This window comes from Dipteris shenzhenensis, chromosome 7 (assembly GCF_047967505.1).
Source record: "Dipteris shenzhenensis isolate YYH24624 ecotype China chromosome 7, Dip_SZ_1.0, whole genome shotgun sequence".
Classification (NCBI taxonomy): domain Eukaryota; kingdom Viridiplantae; phylum Streptophyta; class Polypodiopsida; order Gleicheniales; family Dipteridaceae; genus Dipteris; species Dipteris shenzhenensis.
In genome coordinates this window covers 59,065,422-59,093,257 of record NC_141602.1, presented here as the reverse complement: position 1 = coordinate 59,093,257, position 27,836 = coordinate 59,065,422, and the positions used below count along the sequence as shown (strand labels likewise).

The following is a 27,836-nucleotide window of genomic DNA, read 5'->3' as shown; positions in this document are numbered from 1 at the left end:
CTTTGAGTTGTGGAGCAATTGAAGTTCATAAAAGCATTTATGGCCGAGGAGACCTGTAACCCATAGTTTAGACCCATGGTCCTCACTCCCAAACCTTGACCTAATCTCCAGGGGTCCATTCAAATTTGTGATAGAACACTCCCAGCCATTAGTACAAGGTGTAGATCTAATGTATACCGTTGAAAGGGCAAAGATCTAATCTAAACCCTTGAAAATGGCAAAGATCTAATGGATGAGATCAAAAGAGAAGGGGGCTCATTTTAAGCCATCCATTTAGAAATAGATCCAAGGGTGGAGATGCAAGGAAAAGGAATTGTAATCCGGGCCATTGATCTCAAGGAGATCCAAGGGTGGAGATGCAAGATAAATGCGATTCAATCCATGCCGCCTATTATGCTCCTGCATCTCAACCGTTGAACTCAAGTGCCTTCACTACACCCTCTAAGAAGAGTAGTGTATTTAGTAATGTGACTTTGTAAAGTTCCTTGATATCCTCAAGCCTCCATATGCATTATACCTTGGTCATTCTCCCACAATGACCAAGTATTGCGCACATGGATACAATAAACTTCCAGTTTCTCTACACAAGAAGGAAGGAGGTTCTTACAAATGCCATTTCATGATGTGGTAGTACCATGGATGATTTTTTCAAGTTAGTTTCGTGAAACTTTTATGCAAAAAAACTTAAAGTTTCGCCGAGATTCACATTTTTTTCTTCACAATTCAAAAAAAAAGATATAAAAAAGTACTACATCCTACCAATATTGTGAAACTACAAAAATTAGCTTGAAAAATTTTGCCAAGATTTTATATTAATATTTCAACATAGCTTCGATAAAAACATCCCTGTGTGGTACTATCTAAATCTTTACAAGATAAAGAGAAATGATGAATATGTATGTTACATCAAAATTTTGATATAAAATGAGGGTCCAAGTGTAAAATGGAACTGTGTAAAAATGTCACTATGAGAGTAACCTCGCCATCACACCCCATGACACACACTAGGTCGTGGTTTTTTGTAGCACCCTTATAGTCTCCAAGTTTTTTCTGCATACCTTCTTAAAGTTAGTATAGTATCCTAGTATGTCTTTTCAAATTTGATTTGGCTTTTGTGTGTGTGTGTGTGTGTGTGTGTGCATGCGCACACACACGCGTGCTTATGTGTGCTTGCATGCATGCATGGGGCACAAAAGCATTCACTGCGTGATGTGGCAATGAGGGGATTAATAAAATGCCTCATACATTATCGGGTTGATTGGCCCTTATTAAAGGATCTCCAATAACTCTTTTTGGGTTCCAAAGGAGGTCATGCATGGTTGGGAGGCAAAAGTGTTTCTTGGTGACACATGGAACCCCCTAGGTTCCAACACCTATCCCATCAAGTTTGTACCTCTTTTGGATGAGATGGAAAATTTATGGTCGATACAAACACACTCTATTGTGTGAAAATAAGCTGCAATACCTTATGTCTTATTCAACACTCTTTGTGTTGCTAAGGAAAAAAAGTACTCTTTGTTTACCCTACAGCTGCATCCATACCAAGACCTCTTCCTAGATTCCACAACATCCTACATGCACTTGACGTTATGGTACATACACTTGAAATGAGGAACATGCTTTCCTAAGAAACCCATGATTATTTTTTATTTAAGCTTGTAAAATTTTTTTAAAGGTATAAATGCTTATTCTCAAGCATTGGACTTGACATAATATTGAGAACTACATGGACTAATCTCTTACGATGGTCATTCTATTCACTATGCTTGGCCTAATGCTCACCAAAGCATACACATCCAAATTGCTAAGGAGTTGTCACGTTAAGGATTCATACGTCTTAGGAAAGCCATGGATTGAAAAGGACCCTTTTGCTTGAGGCCTTAAACATGGTCTTCACCAAATCATTAGTAGCCTCACATTGAAAAGGACCCATATTGACAAAGTGGTCAATAGGACTTAGTCTACAAAGAATCAGCAACATACATCTATCTATAATGACAATTAAAATGGATTCAAATAATGAGGTGTTTCTTTAACACTAATTTAGTAATATGCCGTAAAATTAGCAGTCTTTTCGATAATGGTTAAATATTAGATGTTACTATGAGATATTTAAACATTTCCAATGCACTCTATTATAGATACATTACAACATGCATTGAAAATGGCTAAATTAAATGTGTGTTACATAGGACATTTTTAGCCATTTCCAATGCCCATAGTTATCAATAGATGTACATTGCTAATTTTATGTCCTATTACCAAATAGTTCTAAGGAAACGCCTAACTATTTTTTCCATTTCCAAAGCACATTGTTTTGTGTCCTAAATTGAAACTAGTGTTAAGTGAACGCCTAATGATTTTCTCCATTTCCAATGCACATTGTTATAGAGAGACATAATTTGTTGATTTCTTGTAGATTAAAAATAATATAGAGCATCATAGGGCAATCTTATGTCGTATTAGCTTAGCAAACTTAGAAAATTTCATGGAAACATCAAAGATGTCCTTTACATCCATCTCCATTTTAAGACAAATCCAAGCACAACCGTGCCTCATTGACAATTAAATTCAATGCCAAATTTAGAATGAACTTTTGACCTATGCCAATAAATCTCATTTTGGTTATATACATTAATCATGGTCAAGAAAATTATCAAAGAGGCTTTTCCTACAAAAATATTTGTTTTTCCAAACATTCCCTACTTTCAACCATCAAACCCAAGAGGTCACAATAAATCCCCTCCTAATATAGTCAGAACAATCCTAGCAATTTTGGGACGACTTCTTAGCAGATCATGTTTCATTTCAGTATGCTTTTGAACCCATGCACTTCCTTTGCAAAAATATTTAAAAGGACCATCATTCCAAGACAAGGTAGGATTCAAGCGATTACATTCCACAAAATCTATCAAATGAGGTGACCTTATGGGCTTTCAAACATCCCCCCTACCCCCCTCCCTACCTTGTAAGAAAGGAGCCGTTATTCAACCTACATAATGAGTATAACAATGTGCCATAGGGTGACCTATCATAGCAATTTACCCAAAGAAAGCTTGCCACACTCAGAAACACAACACCGCAATGGTGGCTTGGTGATATTAACAAACAATGCTAGCACTTTTGGGACTATCCGGTTTGCAGATATGGTCTTAATCGACTCATTAGCTACCTAATAATGGGGAAGGTAGTCTCCCCATTATCATGTGCCCAAAAGCTAGTGAAGGAAAGGGGATTCTCCATTCTCTTCCCTTGTCAATTAAGTTGCCAAAGACAAATGATGTCAAAAATCAACGATCTACAAAGACTAACCTCATGGCAATTAGATTGGCCATAAAGGGGTCACGTGGCAACCCCACATTCATCAATGGGGTCTTTTAGCCAATCATTGTCCAATTGCTGCAAGACCCAATTGATCCCACTTACAATCATGCTTGTTCTCGGCCTTGCCATGCCAATTATTGCTTGCCCTATTGGGAGGAAGCGAAGGTTAGTACATTTAGAAAAATCTACCATTGGGTGGGCATAAGCAAAACCCACTGGATCCATGCTGCCTAAGCGACTTCTATATTACTTTTGATTTACTCAAATTAGCAGTATATGCATGTCTATAAGTGTGCGAGAAATGGTTGTTTCCTTAACAAGTGAATAGAAAAGAAGACTATATTTCCCTTTGAGGGTCAAGCTCATGGTTTCAACATTAAATCCCCCCCCCCCCCTCGTCTGACAAGGAGGGGGCAGTTCAATCTGCTACACCATCATCTATTTCTACTGACACAAAAGAATTAGTCCCATTGAAAGATGCATACAGAAGTACAATGGATTAGACATGAAACGGCAAAATGGTGAGTTAGTGGTATTTAAAATATACAGATGTTTCACTTGCACATGCTTTTTTGAGCCATTCTGATCCCATGCAATTCTTTCTTTGCATAAATATGTATAAGGACCTCATTAACTTTGCAAAGTCATAAAATTTTATGGAAACATCAAAGATGTCCTTTACATCCATCTCCATTTTAAGACAAATCCAAACACAACCGACGCCTCATTGAGAGCTAATTTAATGACAAATTCAGAATGAACTTTTGACCCATGCCAATAATTTTCATTTTGGTTATATATATCAATCATGGTCAAGAAAATTATCAGAGGTTTTCCAAATGTTCCCTACTTTCAACCATCAAACCCAAGAGGTCACAGTAAATCTCCTCCTAATATTGTTAAAAAATCCTGGCACTTTTGAGACTTCTGAGCAAATCGTGTTTCATGTCAATATGCTTTTGAACCGTTCTGATCCATGCACTTCCTTCTTTGCAAAAATATTTAAAAGGACCATCATTACAAGACAAGGTAGGATTCAAGCGCTTACATTCCACAAAATCTATCAAATGAGGTGACCTTATGGGCTTTCCAACATCCCCCCTGCCCCCCTCCCTACCTTGTAAGAAGGGAGCCATTATTCAACCTACACAATTGAGTATAACATTGTGCCATAGGGTGACCTATCTTAGCAATTTACCCAGACAAAGTTTGCCACGCTCAGTTTCACACCACCACAATGGTGACTTGGTGATATTAACAAACAATGCTAGCACTTTTGGGACTATCTGGTTTGCAGATATGGTCTTAATCGACTCATTAGCTACCTGATAATGAGGAGCGTACTCTCACCGTCATCATCTGCCCAAAGCTGGTGAAGGAAAGGGGCTTCTCCATTCTCCTTTTCTTTCAATGAAGTTGCCAAAGACAAATGATGTCAAAAATCAACACAAAAGGGGGCCATGTGGCAACCCCGCATTCAGCAATGGGGTCCTTTAGCCAATCATTGTCCAATTGCTGCAAGATCCAATTGATCCCACTTACAATCATGCTTGTTCTCGGCCTTGCCATGCCAATTATTGCTTGCCCTGCTGGGTGGAAGCAGAGGTTAGTACATTTACAAGAATCTACCATTGGGTGGGCATAAGCAAAACCCATTGGATCCACGCTGCCTAAGTGGCTTCTGCATTACTTGTGATTTACTCAAATCACGCAGTATATGCATGTCTATAAGAGTGTGCGAGAAATGGCTGTTTCCTTCACAAGTGAATTGAAAAGGAAAATATATTTCCCTCTGAGGGGCGAGCTCATGGTTTCAACATTAAATCCCCCTCCCTCCCTCGTCTAACAAGGAGGGGGCAGTTATACAATCTGCTACACCATCATCCATTTCTACCGACACAAAAAAATTAGTCCCATAGAGAGATGCATTCAGAAGTACAACGGATTAAACACGAGCAGAATGGTGAGTCAGTGATATTTAAAATATGCAGATGTTCTTTCACTTGTACATGCTTTTTTGAGCTCCTTTCTTTGCAGAAATATGTCGAAGGGCCTCATTAACTTGGCAAACTCATAGAATTTTATGGAAACATCAAAGATGTCCTTTACATCCATCTCCATTTTAAGACAATCCAAGCACAACGGGTGCCTCATTGACAATGCCAAATTTAGAATGAACTTTTGACCCATGCCAATAATTCTGATTTTGGTTATATATATATCAATCATGGTCGAGAAAATTATCAAAGAGGTTTTCCTACAAAATAATTTGTTTTCCAAATGTTCCCTACTTTCAGCCATCAAACCCAAGAGATCACAGTAAATCCCGTCCTTATATTGTCAGAGCAATCCTGGCAATTTTGGGACTTCTTCTGAGCAGATCGTGTTTCAATTCAGTATGCTTTTGAACCATTCTGATCCCATGCACTTCCTTCTTTGCAAAAATATTTAAAAGGACCATCATTACAAGACAAGGTAGGATTCAAGCGATTACATTCCACAAAATCTATCAAATGAGGAGACCTTATGGGCTTTCAAACATCCCCCCTCCCTACCTTGTAAGAAGGGAGCCGTTATTCAGCCTACACAATGAGTATAACACTGTGCCATAAGGTGACCTATCTTAGTAATTTACCCAAAGAAAGCCTGCCACGCTCAGAAACACAACACCGCAATGGTGACTTGGTGATATTAACAAACAATGCTAGCACTTTTGGGACTATCTATATTGCAGATATGGTCTTAATCGACTCATTAGCAACCTGATAATGGAGAGGGTACTCTCTTCATTATCATGTGCCCAAAGCTGGTGAAGGAAAGGGGATTCTCCATTCTCCTTCTCTGTCAATGAAGTTGCCAAAGACAAATGATGTCAAAAATCAACACAAAAGGGGGGTCACGTGGCAACCCCGTTGCTCTCGGCCTTGCCATGCCAATTATTGCTTGCCCTGCTGGGTGGAAGCAGAGGTTGGTACATTTACCATTGGGTGGGCATAAGCAAAACCCGCTCGATCCATGCTGCCTAAGCGGCTTCTGTATTACTGTTGATTTACTCAGATTAGCAATATATGCATGTCTATGAGTGTGTGCGAGAAACGGCTGTTTCCTTAACAAGTGAATAGAAAAGGAGAATATATTTCCCTTTGAAGGGCAAGCTCATGGTTTCAACATTAGAAGTTCTTTCACTTGTACATGCTTTTTTTAGCCATTCTGATCCCATGCACTTTTTTCTTTGCATAAATATGTCAAAGGACCTCATTCGAAGACAAGGTACAAAAGGTATGAAGCTAGTTTATCAAGTGCTCATAAATGGCCGATAAAAGCACAACTATCATCACTTTAATCTTTAACTGTAGCTACTTATGATCATACACTACTATTCTACACTATTACATTATTTCGAATTCACAGAAGAAACAATACTTTTGCAACTTTAAAGGAACCCAGATGACCCAGATATTTTTAAACAATCTAGTGTATCACGTTTCCCCAGAAGACAGCACTTTGGATTGCCAAGTCTGAGATTCAGAAGCAAAAATGTGTGTTAGAAACGCTGCCAAGGACCAAAGACATAGCATGCCCAGGAGCTGTAGTACAGAAATCAAGGTCTGCAGTGATCCATTCACTGCCAGTGTCTCAGCAGTGGCATCTGCTCCTCGCAAAGAATATAGGAGTCCTGCAACTAACTGAGTTGCTCTGTTTAGCTGATGCAACCTATATATCTGTGAAATCAAAGCAAATCAAAATCAAATCATGCTGGCAAACTGTTCAGGTTTCCTTTTATAACAGCTGAAACAAAGAAAGAATATTACTGGTTAAAAACAAATTGGAGAAGCATCCATGTCATATAAGTAGCAAAGATCAGAGTCTACTTATAGTCATTTGATTACACTTCTCATACATCCCCGGGAGTGCAAATAGATTGGACTATATTCCCAAAGATATGTAGATAAAATTTTAGAATTAGGCTCATATGAGAGCCAGAAGTGAAGCAGCACGTTATGCACAATATTACAGTCGCTGAAACTTTCACACTGCTTCCTCTTCATATCCATCTCTTCTCCTGCTAACATATGAGCCCCACTCTGACTTTTGTACTATTCTTCTTGTGCTTGTTGCCAACACATAAATCCAAACTGTATGTTGCGCTGTTTTACCCCTTTCCTGTCAGGAGAAAGATCTAAAACTCTTCCTCCCCTCCCTTTGTATATTCTTCGTTATATTCTTTTCAGCATGGAAATGTGTGCCTTCTTTGGAGATCCATCTACTCTACTTTATTTCAGATTTGGTCATTGCTGACGTTCCAGAGTTCACACGACGGTTAATATCACCTGATCCTAGGCAGTATATACTGTACAACACATTAATAGTGCAAATTACATAACCTTTAGCACTCGCTCTTAGGCTGCATCCCATCTATGCTGAGGAATTGGAAAGAAAATTTTGCGGCTCATGAGCAAGGAGCTTGGTCAAATTTTCATCTACTTGATTGCAGTAGAATAGCAGAACGAAGTTTATTCCACTACTATGGAATTGTCTCTAATTAAATAATGATGCACCTCAGAATGCTCGCTGACCTTGAATGAAAGACAGGATTTCTTGCTAGCTATATGTTGTTCATGTTCCTAAAAATGGGAATTGGAATCTAATTTTAGGAGGGCGACGAGGAGAGACAGTGGGGTATGAGAATTTGGTAGAGTAGCAGCTCTCTGCAGATCACATTCGTGGCCCATCATATCAGTGGTGTGGAGGGAGGAGCATGCACCACACGTGGGTATGAGTCCAGTTAGATGCAGGCACATGGCCAATACCTATTGCAGCATGCTATTTCCCCGGACATATCGGCGTACGTATATGAGGTCACCACGAAGAGCCACAGTTCTACGACATGATACAAGATGATACAACGCAGTTCTCTACACAAAGGCAGGTCTTCCTTCAAGGGGAACTTCAATGCACGCCCAGGGAGCAGACAAGTGGGCTTACCGTACTTTTGAGTCAGACCACATTAGAGTACCAATAATGGACCTGCATAGCTTCGGATAGTAAGGCACTCAGATGACGCACTGCATGTGCCAGGATATGGCCAATACTTACTTGAGTTGAGAGCAGTACATGGTCTGATCATATGTAACGGTCACAGATGACCGTTATCTAGGTTTCCCACATGGAGAGGAAACCAATATGGTGGATCCCTTTTTTGGGGTCCCTAGCCTTCATATCACACGTGCATGATCTCACAGTTCCTCATCCCTGCTTGGGGCAAACCACTCATACCTGCCATTTGCCCCTTTTTGCTGTCACACCTGATGTAGGTCTTAATTGCCCTGCCACCACCCACACCCATGTCCACTCTGATCACGGCTTCAATATGGCATCGGAGAGCCACTTCTTCCATGAGTCATTGGATTAAGATGATCATGACCTTGCCCATGCCTCTGGTACTCTGATATCAATGATCCACGATTCTGCCTCCAAATCATTGCCATGCACAAAGCAATATACAGCCCACCATCCATCTAGGAAGATGCCCCAGAGTATGATGAGGAATGCCAAGAGAAGGGATCTCACCGTACACGAGAGAAGGCTTTGGGACATTTGACTGCACACGAGGTGCAACAGATGTCATGACACCTTACTGGCCATAGGAGGTGAGCTTTCTTTCAGGCCAACTTGATGAGATGATCCTTTCCTTTCAAGGGGGAGGGCTCCACCAAGCTTGGGAATTCCTCTTTAAGGGAAGCCATCCATATCCATCATGTATGAAAGATTTGGCGCACATATGCCACGTCACTCTACGACACCCCAAGTAATGACACACCCAGCATGCCCACCACATCCATGCTATTTACTCATAGAATGTGTGAACTGCATTGCATAGGATTCAAAATGGAAGATCCCAAGTCCACAAGGGTCGGACAGAGCACTTCACTAATGGGCAAGAGATCCTCGTCCCTATCTTGGCTCGGACGTTTAATGAAGCAACATGCCATGGCTTGCAAGTTTCCTCCCACTTCGAGCATTCCACCATTGTACCGATATATAAAGCTGGGAAGGGGACCTTATCAATACAAGGAATTACCACACTATTGTAATTAGCCACATGTTGGCCAAGATCTATGGGTCCATATTTGAGAGGGAGATTAGTACATTTGCAGAGATTTAGGGACAAAGGACACTGGGGTAGGCAGTGTAGGAATCAAACACGTATGATTGGTTTTTTCATACTTATCATACTCCTACATCATAGGCGTATGATATAGGGCAATCATACTTGACTTTCATGTTTCAGCTTTCAAGTTTGCAGTTTCGAAATCCTGGAGTCCTCCGTCTAGAGTTGTAATTGTAATTTGTATCTTGTATTTGTGAATTTATCAGGATGACTGATCATGGGCGTAGTTATTGTAACAAAGTCTCTTATTTTCCTAAAAAATTATGGCCACATATGATTCAGCCACAGGGTTTGAATCATACCCCAATCATTCTTTCATTTTCATACACGCCTAATGTATGGAAAAACTATGGGGGGAGGCAGTGCCTCGGTAGCAACATTTGACTTTGGACCACATATTCACTCTAAGAGCCGTCATTGAGGAAGTGTGATTGAGATCTCTAGAAGTTTGTGCTTGCTTCGTAGACTTTTGAAAGGCCTTTGCCATAGTCCCACAACCAGAAGGCTCCGAATAGTGGAGGACCCCATGGAATCATGATCTAGGGGATGGTGAGATTATAAGAGGGATTGTGTGAGCCCCAGCATCCGCCAAGCTCGATACTCACTTGATGTCCCCTTTTGCGATTAACACCACAGGAGATTCATAAAATCATTCAGAACGCTTTATGGCAAGTATACATCTATCGGACATGGATCTCTCCCTTGCAACCATTAGCAACCAAGTTGGACATGTACTTAGAGCATTTCCTTCATCTGAGAGAGGTGGCTTCATCAAGGCATCAGGGCACCTATAGAATCACCTCTCTCATGCAGTGCGGATCACCATGTCCCAGCTCAAGACCTCATCCTAAGGTTTCGAATTGAGGCACGGCGTGAGATTGGAGCTACTCACCATCGTAGAGACTTGAGACTATATATTTTGTGACACACATGAGGCGAAGACGAAGGAGCATGTCTTGATGTGATGTCCTAGAGGTAGGGAACAAGGGCCAAGGATGGGTGTCGAGGTCAGGAGAATCCTCATATATGAGGTACCCAAGGCAGGTCTAGTGGCCGTAGATGGTATGAGATCACACGCTTCTTCATAGGCAAGGAGATAATCAGGGAACACCCGGACCAAGACCTTGACTTTTAGGCACGACAAATTAGTAAGAGACTAAATGGGCCCCACGAGCACCAATTTATTACATGATGGTCATGCAATAGCATATGAGAGTAAAAGACTAAGAGATGCAAAGCTTAATTATGATGTGTGTGAGAAAGAGTTGCTCATGGTTAGTCATGCTCATCACGTTCAAAAGCATTATCTTTTGGGAGTTCATTTTCTTATCCAGCCCAATCATCAAAGTGTCCATTATTTCCTTATATATCTAGATGAATAATTAAGGTGGGAGGAAAGAGAGCTCCATGAGATGTTTGGTGGGTGTAAGTGCCTCACACAGCAAAGCCGGCTCTCAAAACAAAACAATACAAAAATGAATCCAGGAATATGCCCAAACTCATCCTCTAAAAATACAACACATAGTGCAGTTTCAATCTCACGATAGTCACTCGTAAGATTGAAAACCATAAACTCCATCACACATAGCAAGGACTAGCTCCTATGATATCCCCACTGACGTCATCAACGCCCAACAATGGGTGTAGACCATAGTATAAACATATGCTCTCACACATACAAATCCACACACCCACACATACGTGGAGAAGGCTTACACAAGCTCTTGCAAGGAAAAGCATATGTGGTTACATATGATTATGCACAACTAGATGGTCAAAAAAAGAATCCATCAAGCTTTAGAAGCTATGCTATGTGTGTATGTAACTGCAAAGAGTATCTTCCAGTTACAAGAATTCGTTATAATAGTTCTAAACATTCACTGATGGATTCAAGCTAAGTATATCATCATTTGAAGGGCTTAAAAAGGCAACGATCCAAACTGGCTAAGACTTTCTCTAAGGATATGCATCAGATGTAGGAAGTATATAAAGAGCCCAAGATGAGCTAATGTTATGTGCATCCACACAAAGAAAAACTCAGCTTCATGATTTATTTAGAAGTACCTTAGTCCTCTAAGACCCTAAAGACTAGTGAGTGTCCAAAGGTGTATTGTGGACAGTTCACAATCGTCCAAAGAATTGGTGAGCTTGCTTACAAATTAGCCCTATCAAAAGGATGTAGTGTGCATCTACTTTTTCCAAATAGTCAACTAAGAGGACGATAACTTGGAAGTAATAGTTTGGTTCTCACAGATTTGATTGAACCACCCATGAGCCAAAGAGTATTCTTGATGTCAAAGAAATGTGCGTAACATATAGTAATTCAAGAATATCTAATAAGGTGGAAGGGTGATTGAGCAGAGAAGGCTCTATGGTAAAGTGGACACAAACTCAAAAAGCAATTTCATAATATCGTTGCAGACGACATCAACTCTTCTTAAATAGAGGGTCTTTTTAGGTTACGAAATAAGACACTAGACAATTGGCAGTAGTAGTAGGGCGTAAAGCTTAGTTAGCTTAGTTAGGAATGGTAGTACAGTTAGTCTACATAGGAGCCTTAGGTGGGTCTTATATCCTAAGGCGGGCACAGTGAAACTGTTGGCAAGCAGCGAGTTTGTCACCCCAATAACTTGCTCTGATACCAATGTAAGAGAGGACCCTTCAAATAGAGAAAGAAAATGGTTAAGGGATGGAAGAGAAGGAAGAACCGAAGTACAAGGACAACTTTTAGGGTTGATTGGCTCAAAGACAAAACACAACAGAAATGATCTTTTGCTGCACAATGCACCAATAGCCCCTCATCCGCCCAACTCCCACACGATCTGATTAACAAATGACAAATTGAAGTACAGCCAATTTTTCGCAGTCTTGCATTGAAAACAAGCACTAACGGCTTCCAAGCCTATAGAGTAAGGGCTTAAATTTTCATGGTTCAATTGCAGCACCAAAAACCTGCTCTAACCTATGGGAACAAGAGCTACAAAAGGCTGATACACATACACACACACACACACATTATATAGCAACGTATATTTGGCTCTGGGTCTTTTTCCTGCTTGGCACATATCTCTCGAAGAGTTGTTTCAGCCTGGACCTTTTGATGGGTAGGAGGAGCTCTAGCAAACAATAAGAAACTGCCAGCATACGAAACATGGTGGACCCTTGGTGGATTGCTATCTTGGCAGCCTTACAAAAAACCCTACGCAGAAAATATGCTGTATGCACCATATTTCTTGGTTATGCACCCACATGGTGGCCAAACGCCTTTCTTAGCTGAGTCAATCACCTATCTAGACGTTATTCAACCATATGGTCTACTTCTACCAACTTGAAAAAGGGAAGACCAAGAAAGGAACAAGCAAGAGCTTAGTCTGCTGCCAGTAATGCCTCTTGTCCAATGTTGATGGTATGCATCCTCTTATTGTAAGGGGCCTCTTTTTCATTAAGGTTGGTCTATATCCTTTTAGAAGGTTAGATCCCTTTGGGAGGCAAGTGTGCGTGTGTGTGTGTGTTGTATAAGATGCCCGAGCTTTTAGAAAACCAAAGCTTCTACGACTTACAGGCAGTCTTAACAGCAAGCGAAGGTTGAAAGAAGATACCTGGAAGACAATAGGAATCAAAGGCCACACAAAAGACTTTCTCTCCCGTACAAATTGCTCAAAACCAAATTGGACAGCAAGGCTAGCCATGTATGGAAAAAGTGCTGCTGCAGCTGCAGGACCAGTCCACGGCCAAACAATAATAAAAGCTCCAACGGGCAGCAAGACTCCAAGAATAGTGGTAATAATTGTAGAAACCTTGTAACCCAAGCTCACGTAGCTGTCAGATTTTCCAGTAACTACTCCTGTTGACTGTTGAACTTTAGCTGCAACAAAAAGGAAGACTGCCACCCCAACATAGAAGAGGGTCTCCGTGAAGAACAGAATAAGAAAATCTGTTTCACCAGGGTGAATTCAAGTCAGACACATAACAAATATATTGAAAGCAAAGAACAAAAAGCCTCTTCTGCCCCACCATATATGTTAGGAGAGGTACATACAAGGCGCATGACAAACTCTTCAAATTTCATGCATTCTCTGAGCTGAGAACAATGTCAATCCCATTCTTGAAAATCCTCTGAATGCAAATGCACCCTAAACAAGCACATAGCACAGATGCATAGGATGACAATGCATGACACTTCGGATGACAAACACATGATGCATAGGATCACAACACAAGCGCACCCTATGTAAGCACAAAGGGATGCATAGGATCACAACACATGAATCCTTAGATGCTTGTAAAAGCAACCATACCAGTTACCAACGAGTCTTCAAGCACCATCTCAAAGAGTTTTCTCAAACAAAATGGAGGTAGAACCACCGCGGAAACCAATGCTGTTGGACCGAGAAGCCAGAGTGAGGAAAGCCACCAATTGTTGTTTGTTTGTGCTTCATGATCAGCTCTTGGCTGGTCTGATTGGAGTGTTGCAGCATTATAAAAAGAGACAGTTCCACTTCGCCCATGATTTTTTTGAGTAACTTCTGATTGTTCTTTAGTATTGAGTTCCTCTGTGGTATAAAGGACTGCCGCAATACTCTTTGATGAGCTGTCTGGAGCAGGCAAGTCGGGCTCATTCTCTGCTTGCATATCTAGAGAATCCATGTGGCCAGATCCTTCTAGTAAAGCATGGCATGGATAGCCATTTCTTCCCCAACATAATTTCTGAAGTATATCTCGCCCAAAGTGATTAGCTTGGCGTGAAAATGCTGAGCATGATGGAAAACTACAAAGAGGCAGCCCTAATTTTGCTCCAGGCTCAGAGTTTGTATTCCTGGAGGCATGCCTCCTGAAGGTCAGGTCTATCTTTCTTGCCTGCAAACATGGCACCTCTAAATCAAATTTTTCTACAAAATTAGAGATGAACCAATAAAGTCATTGAATACAAGACAAATAAGCTCGAAGTTCTGAAAACCACAAACAGATGATCCAGATTCTGCTTCAGTTGAGCATAATACAAAAAACATTGTGTGTTGCAAGTGTCAAACCAAAGAGAAACGATTCCCGTATGAGTTAGAAAATCTTCATCCATCCCTGAAGAAACCGCTAACCTTTCAAATATATATGCATGGGTAATTATTAACCTTCACAGAATAATAAAGCCTTAGGTTAACACCTTTGGAGAAAACTAAGACCTGATAATTACTCGTCTTTGGTTCCATGTAAGTTATTAAAAAGATAGACCAGATGAAAGAAGAGTAAAGATTTTTTGTCCACACTGATTTTCTATAGAATCAAAGCTAAGAATCACATCCAAGTAGGGCAACATGAAGAGCCGAGCAAGATAGACTACGCCTTCTAACGGCCCTAGACTCCCCACCCCCCAAAACAAAAACAAAAAAGAGCAAAAGGAAGTAAGGAAGTAAGGAAGTAAGGAAGCACAAGAAAAGGAGAGCATGAATTGGCATAGTGATCCAATAGAGCATGGTTTACAATTTGTATCATAGATCGAAGTGAACTATCAAGAAGTCTCCTTAGCTTGACTGCCTGTTGTAACATAATGTTTGCTTCTGATCACCATTCCAAATGCTAACATTGTGCTGACAACATCTGTCAAGTGTGTCACCAAATAAAAATTGCTTCCTGTAGCAGACTCTCACAACAGAACACACTGAAAGAAGTCTAACACTCTCTCTGACCTCACTCAACGCAACTGCACTAGATGATGAACCATAAACTGTAAATTGCACAAGAGAAAGAGTATCATCCATAGATGTGGGAAAATCAACTCAAGATGAGCAACAGCAGCAGATGGGCGGGAATTTCTACAGCCAAACACTGAGGGGGAAATAGAGAATTACAGAGGTGTAAGGCATCCTCCTCGTCCTCCCAAGGCCCTGTGTGCCTGCTGTTGAAGGCTTCAGTTGAGGTCATGAAGAGAGCAAGGACCCTCCTTATATAGGCCAGGAGGAGATAAATTTGTCCCAGTCTGTGAGACTGTCTGACCCTGTTACAGCCAACCAGGTCTGTTGACCCTGGCTTTCATGACTGCCTGGCCAACCAGATATCTCCTTGTACAACTATGCATCCACCTCTTCCTGAGGAATGTCACATATGGTTGGAACCTATCCACCTCATCAGAATTGTCCTACATATTCGGAAGTAAACTTGGGAGTTGAAATATATGTAAAATTTACAATGATAAGTCCATATAAAACTTTGAAGTTAGAAGCAGAAATTACCAGCATTGGCTCTTTCACGCCTTTCAGCTTCTTCACAAATCCCAAGTTGCAACTTGCTATGAGTAAATAATAATAGCTTCTCCAACTAAGCCGAGAAAGATAGTGTCTCTTCTTCGTGTAAACAATGCCCATGTACTCCAATTCCTCTCACAAGCTGCAACACTACAATCTTGTGAGAAGACCCTCATAGCAATACATCTCTTTTTTTTTTTTTTTTTTGGGGGGGGGGGGGGGGGGGCGCAAATTAAAACTCCTACTAAGTATGAAAGAAACTCCAAGAATACATCATGCATGGCATGATATAACAACGCCCTAATAGAGCAAATCAAACTCTTGTAAGAGAGCTAGAAAAAAACCAAGATTGAGGCTGAAAATGCAACCTCCGAGAAGAAATGGGAGCCAATCCACTCCCTAAGGGAAACAGTCCTCCTAGTAGAGGCTGCCCAAGAAGACCCCTGCATGCTGCCCCGAATGGCCACCAAGTGCCCAATGTGTGTGCAGGGTGTACCTGAGTAACATCCAAGGCCTGTGCACATCACTGTTGGCTGGCCGACCTGGTTGGTCAGCCAACCAGCCTGTTTGGGCCCTATATGAGGACAAGGGGACTGCCCATTGTAGCCCCTTTCCTTGCTATACCTCCCTAGGCCTGTACTGCAGGATCTCCCTGGTGCAGCAAGCGGTGGCCATGCCATTAGTGCCGGATGTGTAGAAGATGCCATAGGGGCTCTCTGTCGCGAATGAGGAGAGGCTACACCAAAAGCTTTCTTGGGCCTTTTCTTCTTCTTTGAGCAATCCATAGCAAAATGCCCAAACGTCCTACAAATCCAGCACTGATCTTGTCTGCCCGCCGCTATCTCGACTCTATGCCAAAAAAGAAAGCCATTTGGGTGTTGGAGCATAATGTTAGAGGCCAACATCTCCTGATACCTAGAGAGAGAGGGCCTTGCTTGTGGGTGTGCCCGCCTAGTGAGTGAGGATAGCACAGAGACTGAGGTGGGTGTGCCCGCGGTATGAAGGTGTGTGGGCAGGTATGCCATATAGGGCTGCCCTTTAGGCGCCTCTTAGAGGCCCTTTTATGGGCTGTGGAGCCGAGGGTAGGCCAACTTGCAGGCCGGCCACCTTGCTGGCTTCAGCCCTCCATAGGCTGGGGGCTTGAGCCCTACATATAGGGCTGTGTGCAGCCTTGTTGGTGGGCCGTTCCACTTGGCCAGGTCTTCCTGCTTGGAGGAGGGGCTCAGCCCTGATATAGGGCCCTGAGGAGCCCCATTTGTAGGGCTGTAGGATCGGCCCCCTAGGGCTGTGGGTCGGCCCATGTAGGGAGGCTGGTCGGCCCTGCCCTTGCTGGCCAACTAGGAGGCTGGGGGGGGCTATATAGAGGCTGGGGGGGGCTATATATAGCCCCCCCCGCCCCCCCCCCCCCGCATGTGTTTTCGGCACTTCATTGCGGTGCCTCTTTGAGGAGAAGCGTGTGCGAGGAGTGGACTGTTCGGATGACCAGCGAAGGGTGACTTTGAAGTTTGTTTTCAGATCAGAGAGGAGGTGTTCTTGAGGGACGGAAAGCGAGGTGTGAAGGTACATTGGGCTTGTTAGAAAATACCCAACAGAGGGTACACACAGCGGAAGACTTATAGTAATGCCCAAGAGCTCACACAGTGTGATGTGTGGGGTGTGGAATCACAAACTTCTTTACTTAATGTGCGTCACATAGATGTGCAGACTCATCAATAGACAATGAACCAGCCAGATAGAGAAACCACCAAAATATATATTTCCGTCCAAAACTATGGACACAATACAAGAGAGATAGATCCAGAGTCCCACCAATGGTGTGGTCCTCTGATCTAACCACAAGGTCCTTCTCCTATCTACCGGCTATCTCTAGACTCAAGTCCGCGTGCTCCACCTCGAGCGTCTGTAGACTTTCCGTCCAATGTGTTCTACTCCACCTTACTGCCTGTAAATCAGCCTAGGTGGGCAGCCCCTGCCAAGCTTTGTCTGCAGCACACAGGTCCCCTTGGTCCTCCTGAATGTAGGCTCCAAGATAACTGTTCCACTGCCCCAACCTGCTTGTGAATGGCTGCTCCAGAAGATGATGATCTCAGCACCTTGCTGCCCTAGAAGACAGCCAAGGTCCAGCCTCTTCCTGGCTAAGTCTGCAGCACTTGTTGCACTCTCTCACCTCCTGTAGATAGGCCCAGAGAGTAGGCTCCCTGCTGCTCCTTTCTGCCCTGGAACTGCTGGCTATGCTGGATGATTAATGGGGCATGAAGCCCCTCCTTTTATAGGCCTAGGGGCCTGTCAAAAACCCGACCAGTCTGTCCCAATCTGGGCCGACTGGACAGACCAGGTTGGCTGGCCCAACCGACCTGGTTGGCTCAGCCCAACCAGCCCTTTAAGGGCTCACAAAACTAGGGCCCTTTGGCCCACACTTCTAGGGCTTTTGGCCCTCCAATCAAGGTAGGGGCCCAGCCTATATAAGGCATGCCATTGCCCACTGGCAGCCCCATTTGCTGCTCTACCAGGCCCCATGCAGCCCTGTACACCTGCGCTCCTGACCTGCCATGTCAGCGCCTGTTTGTCCTGCTGGTTCTGCCCTTTGCCAGGCTCTTCTCCAACGCCGTACAATTCCGTACACTGCTGATGTCAGCGCCATGCAGATCCATCCTAGCTCCGGGTACCTTCCATGTTCTTTGATGTGAGGTGCTGCCCATGTGGCAGCCCCCTCTCTTCTTTTGGGGCACATCCTGCCCTAGGTCTCCCTCCCCCACGCTCTCCTCATTTGGGGGCTTACAAATGGGGAGGTGACCTTTCCAACAAGGCTGTCAGCCCCTTCATCCTCTTCTCAGCCTTCTCCTTTCTTTAACCTTAAGTTCCCTTCTATCCCATCCACCTTCTCTTTCAGTTTATCGCCCTCTTCACTCCATGATCGAGGTACCCATGAAGCAGTGTGGTTGGACGAAGATTTTTTCCAAGAGTTTCCCTAGATATTGGCGGACTACTTGGAAGCAATGAACCTACCGCCAAGTTAAGGAGGGAATGTCACATGCACCCCCGCACTTGGGTGCAAGGTGACACACTGGCTACATCGACAAGTGCATTATAGTTCCCAGATAGGAGATTTTGTCATATGCTGTGACCCCTTTGTGAGCCCTTGTCCAGGGACAGTCAGGCACAAGCTACGTAGGTCAGTCTCTCAGCCTTAGGTCAAGTCAGTAGTCAGTTCTTGTTCACTAGTACCCACTGGAGAACAGTAAATTAAGTCTTCCCATCTTACAGTTTAGGTCTTAGCCTAGGTTAGGAGTCCCTTTAGGGTCCCCAAAGGCTGGACAGGTAAGTAGGGAAGGCAGCCTGCAAAGGCTGCCCAAAAACTCCCCTGGCAAATGAGCCAGAGAGGGCTTTTTATAGGCTGGTTGTAGGCCAGCCAGTCTGTAAATCAGACTGAGTCGGTCTGTTTCAGACTGGGTTGGCTCAGTCCAGCCCTATAAAAGGACCCCTTGGCTGCCCTGTTTTCTCATTCAGTTTGCTCCTACCTTCAGTCGTTCTACAGCTCCACTTCAGCATCCTGTGCAGCCCCTGAGATCCTCAGATCTGGCCCTGCTCTAGCCTCAGTCCCTTGGCCATCAGTTCAGCCTGATCTGAAGGTGACCACGCAGCACAACAGTCGGAGGTTTGGACCAGCAAACGGAGAGAGGTTTGGACACTGTTTCCTCAGCTTTCTCAGCTCTCTTTTACAGTTTACACAACTCACTCTCAGCTCTATATTTCAGTCATCTCTCAGTTCTCTCATAGGATCTTTCACTTCTAGTTTTCACTCTCTCACTCACGCAGTAACCCTGCATTCCGGTAGACGGCACAAGCCTCTTCCTTGCCTTGCAGAAGCGTCCTACATCATCAGTGTGGACAGCATCAAGGTCTCGGTATTGGTCGGCGTTGCCTCTCAGGTCCTTGGGTCTGCTATACGTGTGCACAGTGAGCTCTTCAGAAGCGTGTTCCGTGCTCTCTCGAAGAGAGAACGCTTGATTCTGACAATTCAAGGTATAGGAATGACAATTCAAGGTATAGGAACGTAACGCATAGATGCCGAATTCGTCCACATCAAGACTCGTGGCAAACCAAACTCTCCTGATGCATGCTTTGAGGGGAGGAGCTGGCAGGATGCTGAAGGCGGAGTTTTCGGGAGTGCGAAGTGGTGGGAAGCGATGTGAGTGCAGGGAGTACGAAGTGGTGGGAAGCGATGCAAGTGCAGGGATAGCTGAGGTATCGGGGGCAGCGACAAGGATATGTTTGAATGCAAGGCAAATCTGTGCGGGGATAAGCCCAGGAAGCTCGATGCGGTAGGCAATGGTGTCGATATCAACAGTGAGAACTCATCTAGCGACGTAGATGTAGACCATGCAGGCTACTGCCCTCACGCAAGCCATGCAAACAGTGGGTGCTTCGTTGATCTTACTGCGAGCTCAGGTGGAGACCCTCGCCTCACAGTTGCAAAGCATCCAACTTATGAACGCCCAGCTCAGCCAGTTGGCCTCCTCCTCCTCCCCCCAGATGGCCGCCCTCCGTCGCTTCACTTCCTCCGCCCTCCAGAATGCCTAGGCCCTCGGTGGCCTCCTCCGTGGCAATCTCACTTCCAATCCTCCTAAGACAAAATTGGGGAAGATTTGGTCGATTGTAAGGGATGCTGCTAGCAGCAGCTAGTGGATTATTCTTCTACACAAAGCAGATGCGACTATGCAGGTTTACAGCTCTAAAACTGATCAATGGTCGCTCAAGCTGCTACCACCGTCCATCATGGGCAACGACACCTTGGTGGATCCCGTTCTCGCAAGCAGTTCCTCTGCAATCGGTGGCTGAGCGATCTCAGTGCACTCTCCTTCATGTCAATCTGGTGTATTGCTAACAACGTTTATGCTGGCCGCCATCATAAATCACATTAGATTTACACAACACAGTTTGTTGCTATGCATCCATGAAGTGCAGACATCACCAATATTTTCTTTGATTCCTTAAGGGCCATATGATTTACAATGGTCATGATCTACATGATCAAAATCCACACTCCGCTCTACATGCCGACTGATACTGAGGAGACAGGGGGGTTGTTATGTCTTTCCTTTATCAGGCTTGGCCGAGTTCCAGGATGTTGGTGTACTCCCTAGACCTATGAGTTGGTCATGTATCCATGCTCATATTTGAGTCTCTGATCACGTTGACCCCTAAGCCATGAGAGTGCTTGGTTCAACCTCCAAATTATGCTCAGCTATTAGCCTCTGAAATTGCCTGGGATGCACAGTCTGGAAGATGTCATAGTTTCTCACCCTAGATCCGAAGGGGGGTTTGTTGGAATCGGAGTCCTAGTGTGTGTGGTCCTAGAGTCCTAGGAGTGTCCTACAGTTGTGTGTGTGAAGAGTCTTGAGGCCACTTGTGCCACCTCATGTGGTAGGTGTGATTCCTCCCCTAGATTATAGGATCTAGATTCTCTTGTGTGTGACCTCATCTATGAGGTGTCTGTGTGGGAAGATAAGGCTTGCCCAGCCTATAAAAGAGGCTATGTACTTGCTGTGATTAATCAATCAATCAACATCAGTTCGTGCCTCAGCAATTGTCTCCAATCATGTGTCTCTCACCCTCTCCCCATTTTCAACACTAAGTTCGTCTAGAGGCGACAAATCCGATAGAGGTGAGCCTTTATGTCACGGGCATACACAAGCCCATGGCCATGCTAGCTAGTGCCAACATAGACAACCAATGAACTGCCATGGAGGAAGCCTTGCGCAGTCAGCAATCAGCAGACAGTCAACGCCATGTCATCACAGGTCAAAAAAGAGTTGACTTTTTTGCCAAAAGTCAATGCGTGATTTTGGTCAACGTTGACTTTTTGACTGACCTTGTCGACGGCCAATGTTGACCAGATGACCAGGGTCAACAGTCAGCATTGACCAGGTCAGCCAGGCTGACCTAACAGCCTATAAAAGGGCAGCCTTTGGCCCTCATTCTTCATCTTAGTTGGGCACTTCAACCCTCAGAATAGCAGCAGCAAGGCCTCCCCGCAGCAAACCAGCAGGGTAGCCTCAGCCTCTTCAGGGATCTAGTGAGGATTCATCTCCTCTAGCTAGTCTAGTCCTTCCAGTTCGCAATGAGGGTTTCAGCCCCTTCATATAGTTGTATTCAGCCCTTTGGGCATTCATTGTTAAGTTGTATCTATTTCCTCTTTGAAGATCCACTACATTCTCTTCCACTAATTCTCTCTCACATCCACAACATCACTTTGTGTATTGAGTGCATCAACTTGTAGTCGCAGCTAGTATTGAGCTGGAGAGAGAGTGAGGATAGTCTATCTCCTATGACACTTTATTAGAGTTTAATAAATAGAGTCTTGTGAGTCTATACTGTGTCGTGGGATTTCTATTTCAAGGTATTTTGAGAGAGGAAGAGCTGTGATTAAAACGCGACATAAGATCTTGAAAATACCAACAAGGGTATCAGAGCGTCAGGTTTTTCGTAGGTTGTGAGGTTTCGGAAGAGAGAGTTGGTCGAAGTTTTGAGTGTGGAGAGAAATGGAAAACTGGTCAAAAGTTGATAAGACGGTAGTGGTTGAGTCCTCCTTGTCCAATTCAAGGAGTGAATTTTTTCTCCTGGCAATAGTTAGTCTGATTATTCATCATGGAAAAGGGTCTGTACGGAGTCCTATCAGGGTTTGGAAAAACATTACAAACCATCAAGGGTCCGAAAAAATTCAGGTGTGGGAGCTTAAAAATGGAAAAGCTCTAGGGATGTTTAGTCGTGCTCTAAGAGCTGATTATTTATTTAGATGTGTCAAAAACGGCTGTACAAGACTGGAATATGTTGGAAATGCTTTTTGGGTCCAAAGTGAAGAATTCCAAGATTGTCTTAAAGGAGGAATTGTTTGGCTTACATATGGGGGGAATGAGTCCTTGGGCACGCATCCAAATCGCATGCAATTCTTAATGAAGCAATTACAGCATTAGGTTCAAAGGTCAATGATGAAGATGGAAAAGCAATCTTGTTGATGAGCATGTTGGAAAGGTCACCTCCCCATCTGTAAGCCCCCATATGAGGAGAACATAGGGGAGAGAGACCTAGGGCAAGAGCTGCCACATGGGCATCTGTTTGAATGCCATGTGGGCAGCATGCCCAGAGGAAATAACATGGAGAGGGGGCTGCCACATGGGCAGCACCTCACAGAAGAGAGAGAAAGGGGCTGCCACATGGGGCAGCATCATGGCTGTCATGTGGGCAGCACATCTAAAGTACCTGGAGCCATCTGGGAGTATGGATCAGCACCATGGATAAAGCGACTGGCAGAAGCAGGTCCAGGAGCAGATCAGTGGGGTTTGGAGCTCCAGACAAAGGCGAGGAGTGGCTGGATGATGGCCACACATGGCAGGATGAACCCGGGTCAAATGCGCCTGGGATGGACAGGATTTTAGGCAGGCTCAGGGCCTGCATCAGACCTGACAGGAGTCGGCCAGTCTGGTCGGCTAGATTAGGCCTGGCTAGTACAGCCCCTTGGGGGCCTATAAAAGAAGGGCCTCCAGGCCCTCATTCACCATCACTTGGAGCAGCGTTTCAGGCAGCAGCAGGAGCAGCAGAACAGCCACCTGACCTCTATCCAGGAGAAGACAAGTGGGCTGTAGAGCTGCAGACCTAACTCAGACTGCTGCCCACCTAGGCTGGTGCAAAGACAGCAACGTGGAAGGGATCTAGACATAAAGTCTACTTACGCTTGAGGTGGAGCACGCGGGCTCAAGTCTAGAGATAGCCAGCAGATAGGAGAAGTACCTTGTGGTAAGATCAGAGGACCACACCATTGGTGGGACTCTGGATCTATCTCTTTTGTATTGTGTCCATAGCTTTGGACGGAAATATATTATTTTAGTGGTTTCTATATCTGGCTGGTTCATTGTCTATTGATGAGTCTGCACATCTATCTAATGCACATTAAGTTAAGAAGTTTGTGATTCCACTCCCCCACGCACACTGTGTGAGCTCCTAGGCTATTCTATCAGTCTTCCGCTGTGCGTACCCTCTTGGTCAATTTCTAACAGAGCCTGTCATCAAGCTACTCCAAGTTGGTGACTATTTCAAGGGTGAACTCCGACACTCTTTAAACTCTGACAGTATGGATCTTGCACATTGGGCCGACGTAGGCTGCCATGGCTAGCTCTGGCCTCATTCACGGGTCTTGCTGATGGAGGGTGAGAGGGGTTGGTATGCACACACGTAAGTGCTTCGGGAGACTGGGGCTCCACATTGACAGGTTGCCTCCTTTTCAGTACAGCTTAGACGCTCCATCCATCCCACTTGGATACCACGAGGTGAACTAGGTCATCCGAGCCGTGGATGGCAGCAGAGGTCGGCCTGTGGCAGGTCAGCCCTGCAGGTGGGCCACCCTACAGCCCTGGTCAGCCTAGAGCTAGCAAGGGGTGGGGATAGCAGCCCTTACCTTATTAAAGGGACTTGGGACCATTCTCCACATTCCACAGAAGGCCACTGAAGCTCAGAAAGGAGCAACGCAGCAGTCTGAGGACAAAGAACAGTTTTCCAGCGGACCAGGATCCCCATGTGTCGAGCTAGACAGTGTAGCATACTGATACAGGTGTGTGCTCAGTTGTGGGTACAAACCTTTATAATAGATTGACCTAATTTGTGTTGGAATAGACCAGTCGGTCTGTTTTGGGCTCATCGGTGAGCCTCAAAAAGGGACCGACTGACCCCTTTTGCCTGCCTATAAATAGGGCAATTGAGGCCCTTACCTAGCAGTCAATTGAAGTCTCTACCAAAGCTTGCTAAGGAGCATGCACCCATAGGGAGTGCAGGACAGAATTTAGGAGCAGATAAACAACTCTCCACTGAGCATTCCAAGGCAGCAGCAGGCTGCAATAGGCATTGAGGGCACATGGTTGTATGGTTTTGACTTACTGGGTGCAGTATTACCAGAGTATTTTGGCTGCTCTTTACTGCTATCTATTACTCCAGGCCTGAGTGTTCTAGTGAAAGATTCACGTGCACGAATGTCGTGCACATGTTGGATCTACTCGTGTACTTTCCTTTGGTTCAAGGTCTTCCTTTGGTTTACGTTTCTTCTGCTGCATAGAATTCAGCTCTCTCTTAGCAATCCCCTTTGAGTTTTAGCATGCTATCAAAATTAAGTGTGGTACATGTCCATATTTTCTACATGGTATCAAAACGATAGAAGTAGAGCCTAAGAACCTGGGAAATTGTAGGTGAGATTTGAAGCCAAGATATGTATGCCTTGGTGATCAAGCTTTTCACTCCAAAGGTGGACTTGATTAACCAAAAGACGAAGGAAACTTCTGCTCAATGAGGTGTGACAAGAGGTTAGCTTGTGAATCAGGATTCTCTTTGCAATTAAATCTCGTGTTACGACATGGCATCCCGCATGCCAATCCACAGTTTTTGACAAGGCAGGTATGCCCAATTTTTGGTGAGGTGGGCCATCTGAAAAATAAAGATCCGGAGCCACCGGACTGCAAGTGCACTGGGAAATCACTCAAGGAGTGGATAAGAGCCTAAAGATCAAGTTGATGCGGCAGGAAAATTTATCAAGAAGGCCGATCCAGATGAGATGAAAGAGTGGGTGATCGTAGAAGTCATAGCAGACTCCACACATAAATTGGCAGTGTCCGCGTTCGCGGCTTGAACCATTATGTGTGATTATAGGCACGCTCTAAAATCAATTGTTCCTACTAAAGATGGAGTAAGGTGACCGGGCAAGTGAACATCTCGTCAAGATAGAAGTTTAAAGACCAACCGGCCGCTATTGGTCAAAAGGTGGATAGTAATCAATTGCCACAGCCATGCTCAATAAATTTCCAAAGAGCTTCAATGGGTTGGGGATGACCGTTATTGCTGGAGAGAGATTGACGTTGACGTTTTGAAGCTCGGCTCCTTCTGAAAGCAAGGCAAGGACTGTTTGAAGAATATGGCAATGAAAAGCCATTTCATGCCACGGTCCACCATCAAAGAATGACTTGCTAAGCTAGGGTATTATTTCAAACTCTACCCAATAGGCCTAGACGACTCAAGTTTAATATCAGAAGCAAGTTTTCAAGAAACTACTTTAGTACTGGCTAGAGCCGTACCAACATGTCAGTCATGGCAAGTACTTAAAAGCTAGCGTGGATGCGTCAATCGTTTCAGCTCCATCAGGAAAGCTAGTTGAAGGTCGAAGGTACCATGAATAGCTGTCAAAAGAGTAACCACACCGTTATTTGTGACAATGCTACAAACTTCTTGCAGGAAGGCCAGTGTACAAAACGTGAGCTTCTGACACTATACAGAAGTCCTATCATCGTGCATATGCACGGATAAGGACGAATTTCAAGAAATGCCAATCGCAATAGACCATTGAGACCATTGGTTTTTTCGTTAAAACAAGGTCGAAGATGAATCTTTGGACCTGTCTTTATCCTATCGTGGCAAAAGAGCGCTGGACAACAAACCTTGGCCTTACAACAAAGGATTCGATGCCAATCAAACCTGCCCAGGTGCCAATCAACAGGTACGCAATCTGACAAAATCTGTCAGTTTTTCTTGTAGAAAGGCAGACCATATGAAAGGGACCGGAGATGCTGACCTGATGAAGGGATCGACTTAGCCAAAAAAAGCGAACTACCTATTGCAAGATAACAGTAGCTAATACAGAGCATAGTATGTTCTCGTTTGAAACTGACCTGATACGTTTGATTTTGAAAACACCGTCCCAAGGAATGATCCCCATTGAATAACCCACTTCTGGGATTAGGAACACCCTCAGAAGGGAAGCTTGAGGAAGCCGAAATTGCACGATTGTCTGGCAGGCGGTTGGGCGAACACCAGCTGGTTCGACCAGGAATGGGAACTGATTGAACAAGAAATTGGTTGGGAGAGGTCCCTGCAGCTGGTGCCACCACCATGGTCAAGTGGAAGGAAGCTTTGATTCAGATCATGAAGGCTGGTGAGGACAGTAACTTATATAAGTGCTGGATTGAGCAAAAACCAATATAGCATGAGACAAAGATTTCTCATTTGAATACTAGGATTCAGGAACTCTCATCATCTTTTGCTTTTGCTTTGGTTTCAGATCATGAAGGTTGGTGAGGACCTTAACTTATATAAGTGCTGGATTGAGCAAAAACCAATATAGCATGAGACAAAGATGTCTCATTTGAATACTAGGATTCAGGAACTCTCATCATCTTTTGCTTTGGTTTCAGATCATGAAGGCTGGTGAGGACCTTAACTTATATAAGTGCTGGATTGAGCAAAAACCAATATAGCATGAGACAAAGATGCCTCATTTGAATACTAGGATTCAAGAACTTTCATCATCTTTTGCTTTGGGGGGTGGTAGTTGGCATGAGCGAGAGCGAACCACTTTCTAGTAACAGCCTCGGGTTACTAATCACATGTGGATGAAAATTGCACCCTTTCTTTTATGTCATAGTTAAGAGGCAAGACAGTTTTGGTTGATGAAGTATGTCTTAAAACCATCCTTCCAATCATAGGAGGCACTCATGAATAATTTTAGAGATGTGATCATCATGTTTTTTAATATTATAAGATAGGAAGGGACCACACGCTCATGTGCTAGCAATCAGCTCTAACAATAATAGGGCTAGGATCTAGAACTAGAGTCCATGAATGAGTCCACAAACTATCTTGGCTATCTATCATAACCTCTTTTGATATACTGACTTAGCCCTATTTCTAGATAGGTTATATTGACAATCTGCTTGTAATACTCTATACTTTTCATTGTGTATGTTTTATATCAACTCGTAGCACTCTATACTATTCATATGTTCAAGTCACTCGTAATTCTCTAACTCAACTCGTCATAGAAACACATTATACTCTATATCTTGACATTCATCAATGTTTAAACAGCATGTATGATCTTGGCTCTTGCTCTTCGCATTTTTTTATTATAGATTGGATTGATACCATCTAGCTTAAACATAAAAAATACAAATAAATAACTAATAAAGTAAATAAGTAATTGAGTGACTAAATATATAACATACATATACAAGCATACATGCTTACATGTAAATGAATGTACATGCATGTGCACATGTGTGTGTAGTTCTTGG

General features: G+C 43.8%; 1 protein-coding gene across 3 annotated transcripts; it reads right to left on the bottom strand.

Moving 5' to 3' along the window:
- Positions 1–6,483: 6,483 nt before the first annotated feature.
- Positions 6,484–26,809, bottom strand: LOC147900582 (uncharacterized). Of its 3 annotated transcripts, none has more exons than XM_087377537.1 (5): positions 26,436–26,561; positions 15,721–15,874; positions 13,795–14,353; positions 13,096–13,430; positions 6,484–7,046 (listed from the first exon to the last, which is right to left on the bottom strand). In XM_087377537.1, exons 2-5 carry the CDS (start codon positions 15,850–15,852, stop codon positions 6,804–6,806), a joined length of 1,269 nt encoding a protein of 422 aa, XP_087233663.1. In that variant the 5' UTR covers positions 15,853–15,874; positions 26,436–26,561; the 3' UTR covers positions 6,484–6,803. The 3 variants fall into 3 exon arrangements, with proteins under 3 accessions (XP_087233663.1, XP_087233664.1, XP_087233662.1); XM_087377538.1 differs by lacking the exon at positions 26,436–26,561 and adding an exon at positions 25,604–25,626; XM_087377536.1 differs by lacking the exon at positions 15,721–15,874 and having other exon boundaries at positions 6,488–7,046; positions 26,436–26,809.
- Positions 26,810–27,836: the final 1,027 nt, after the last annotated feature.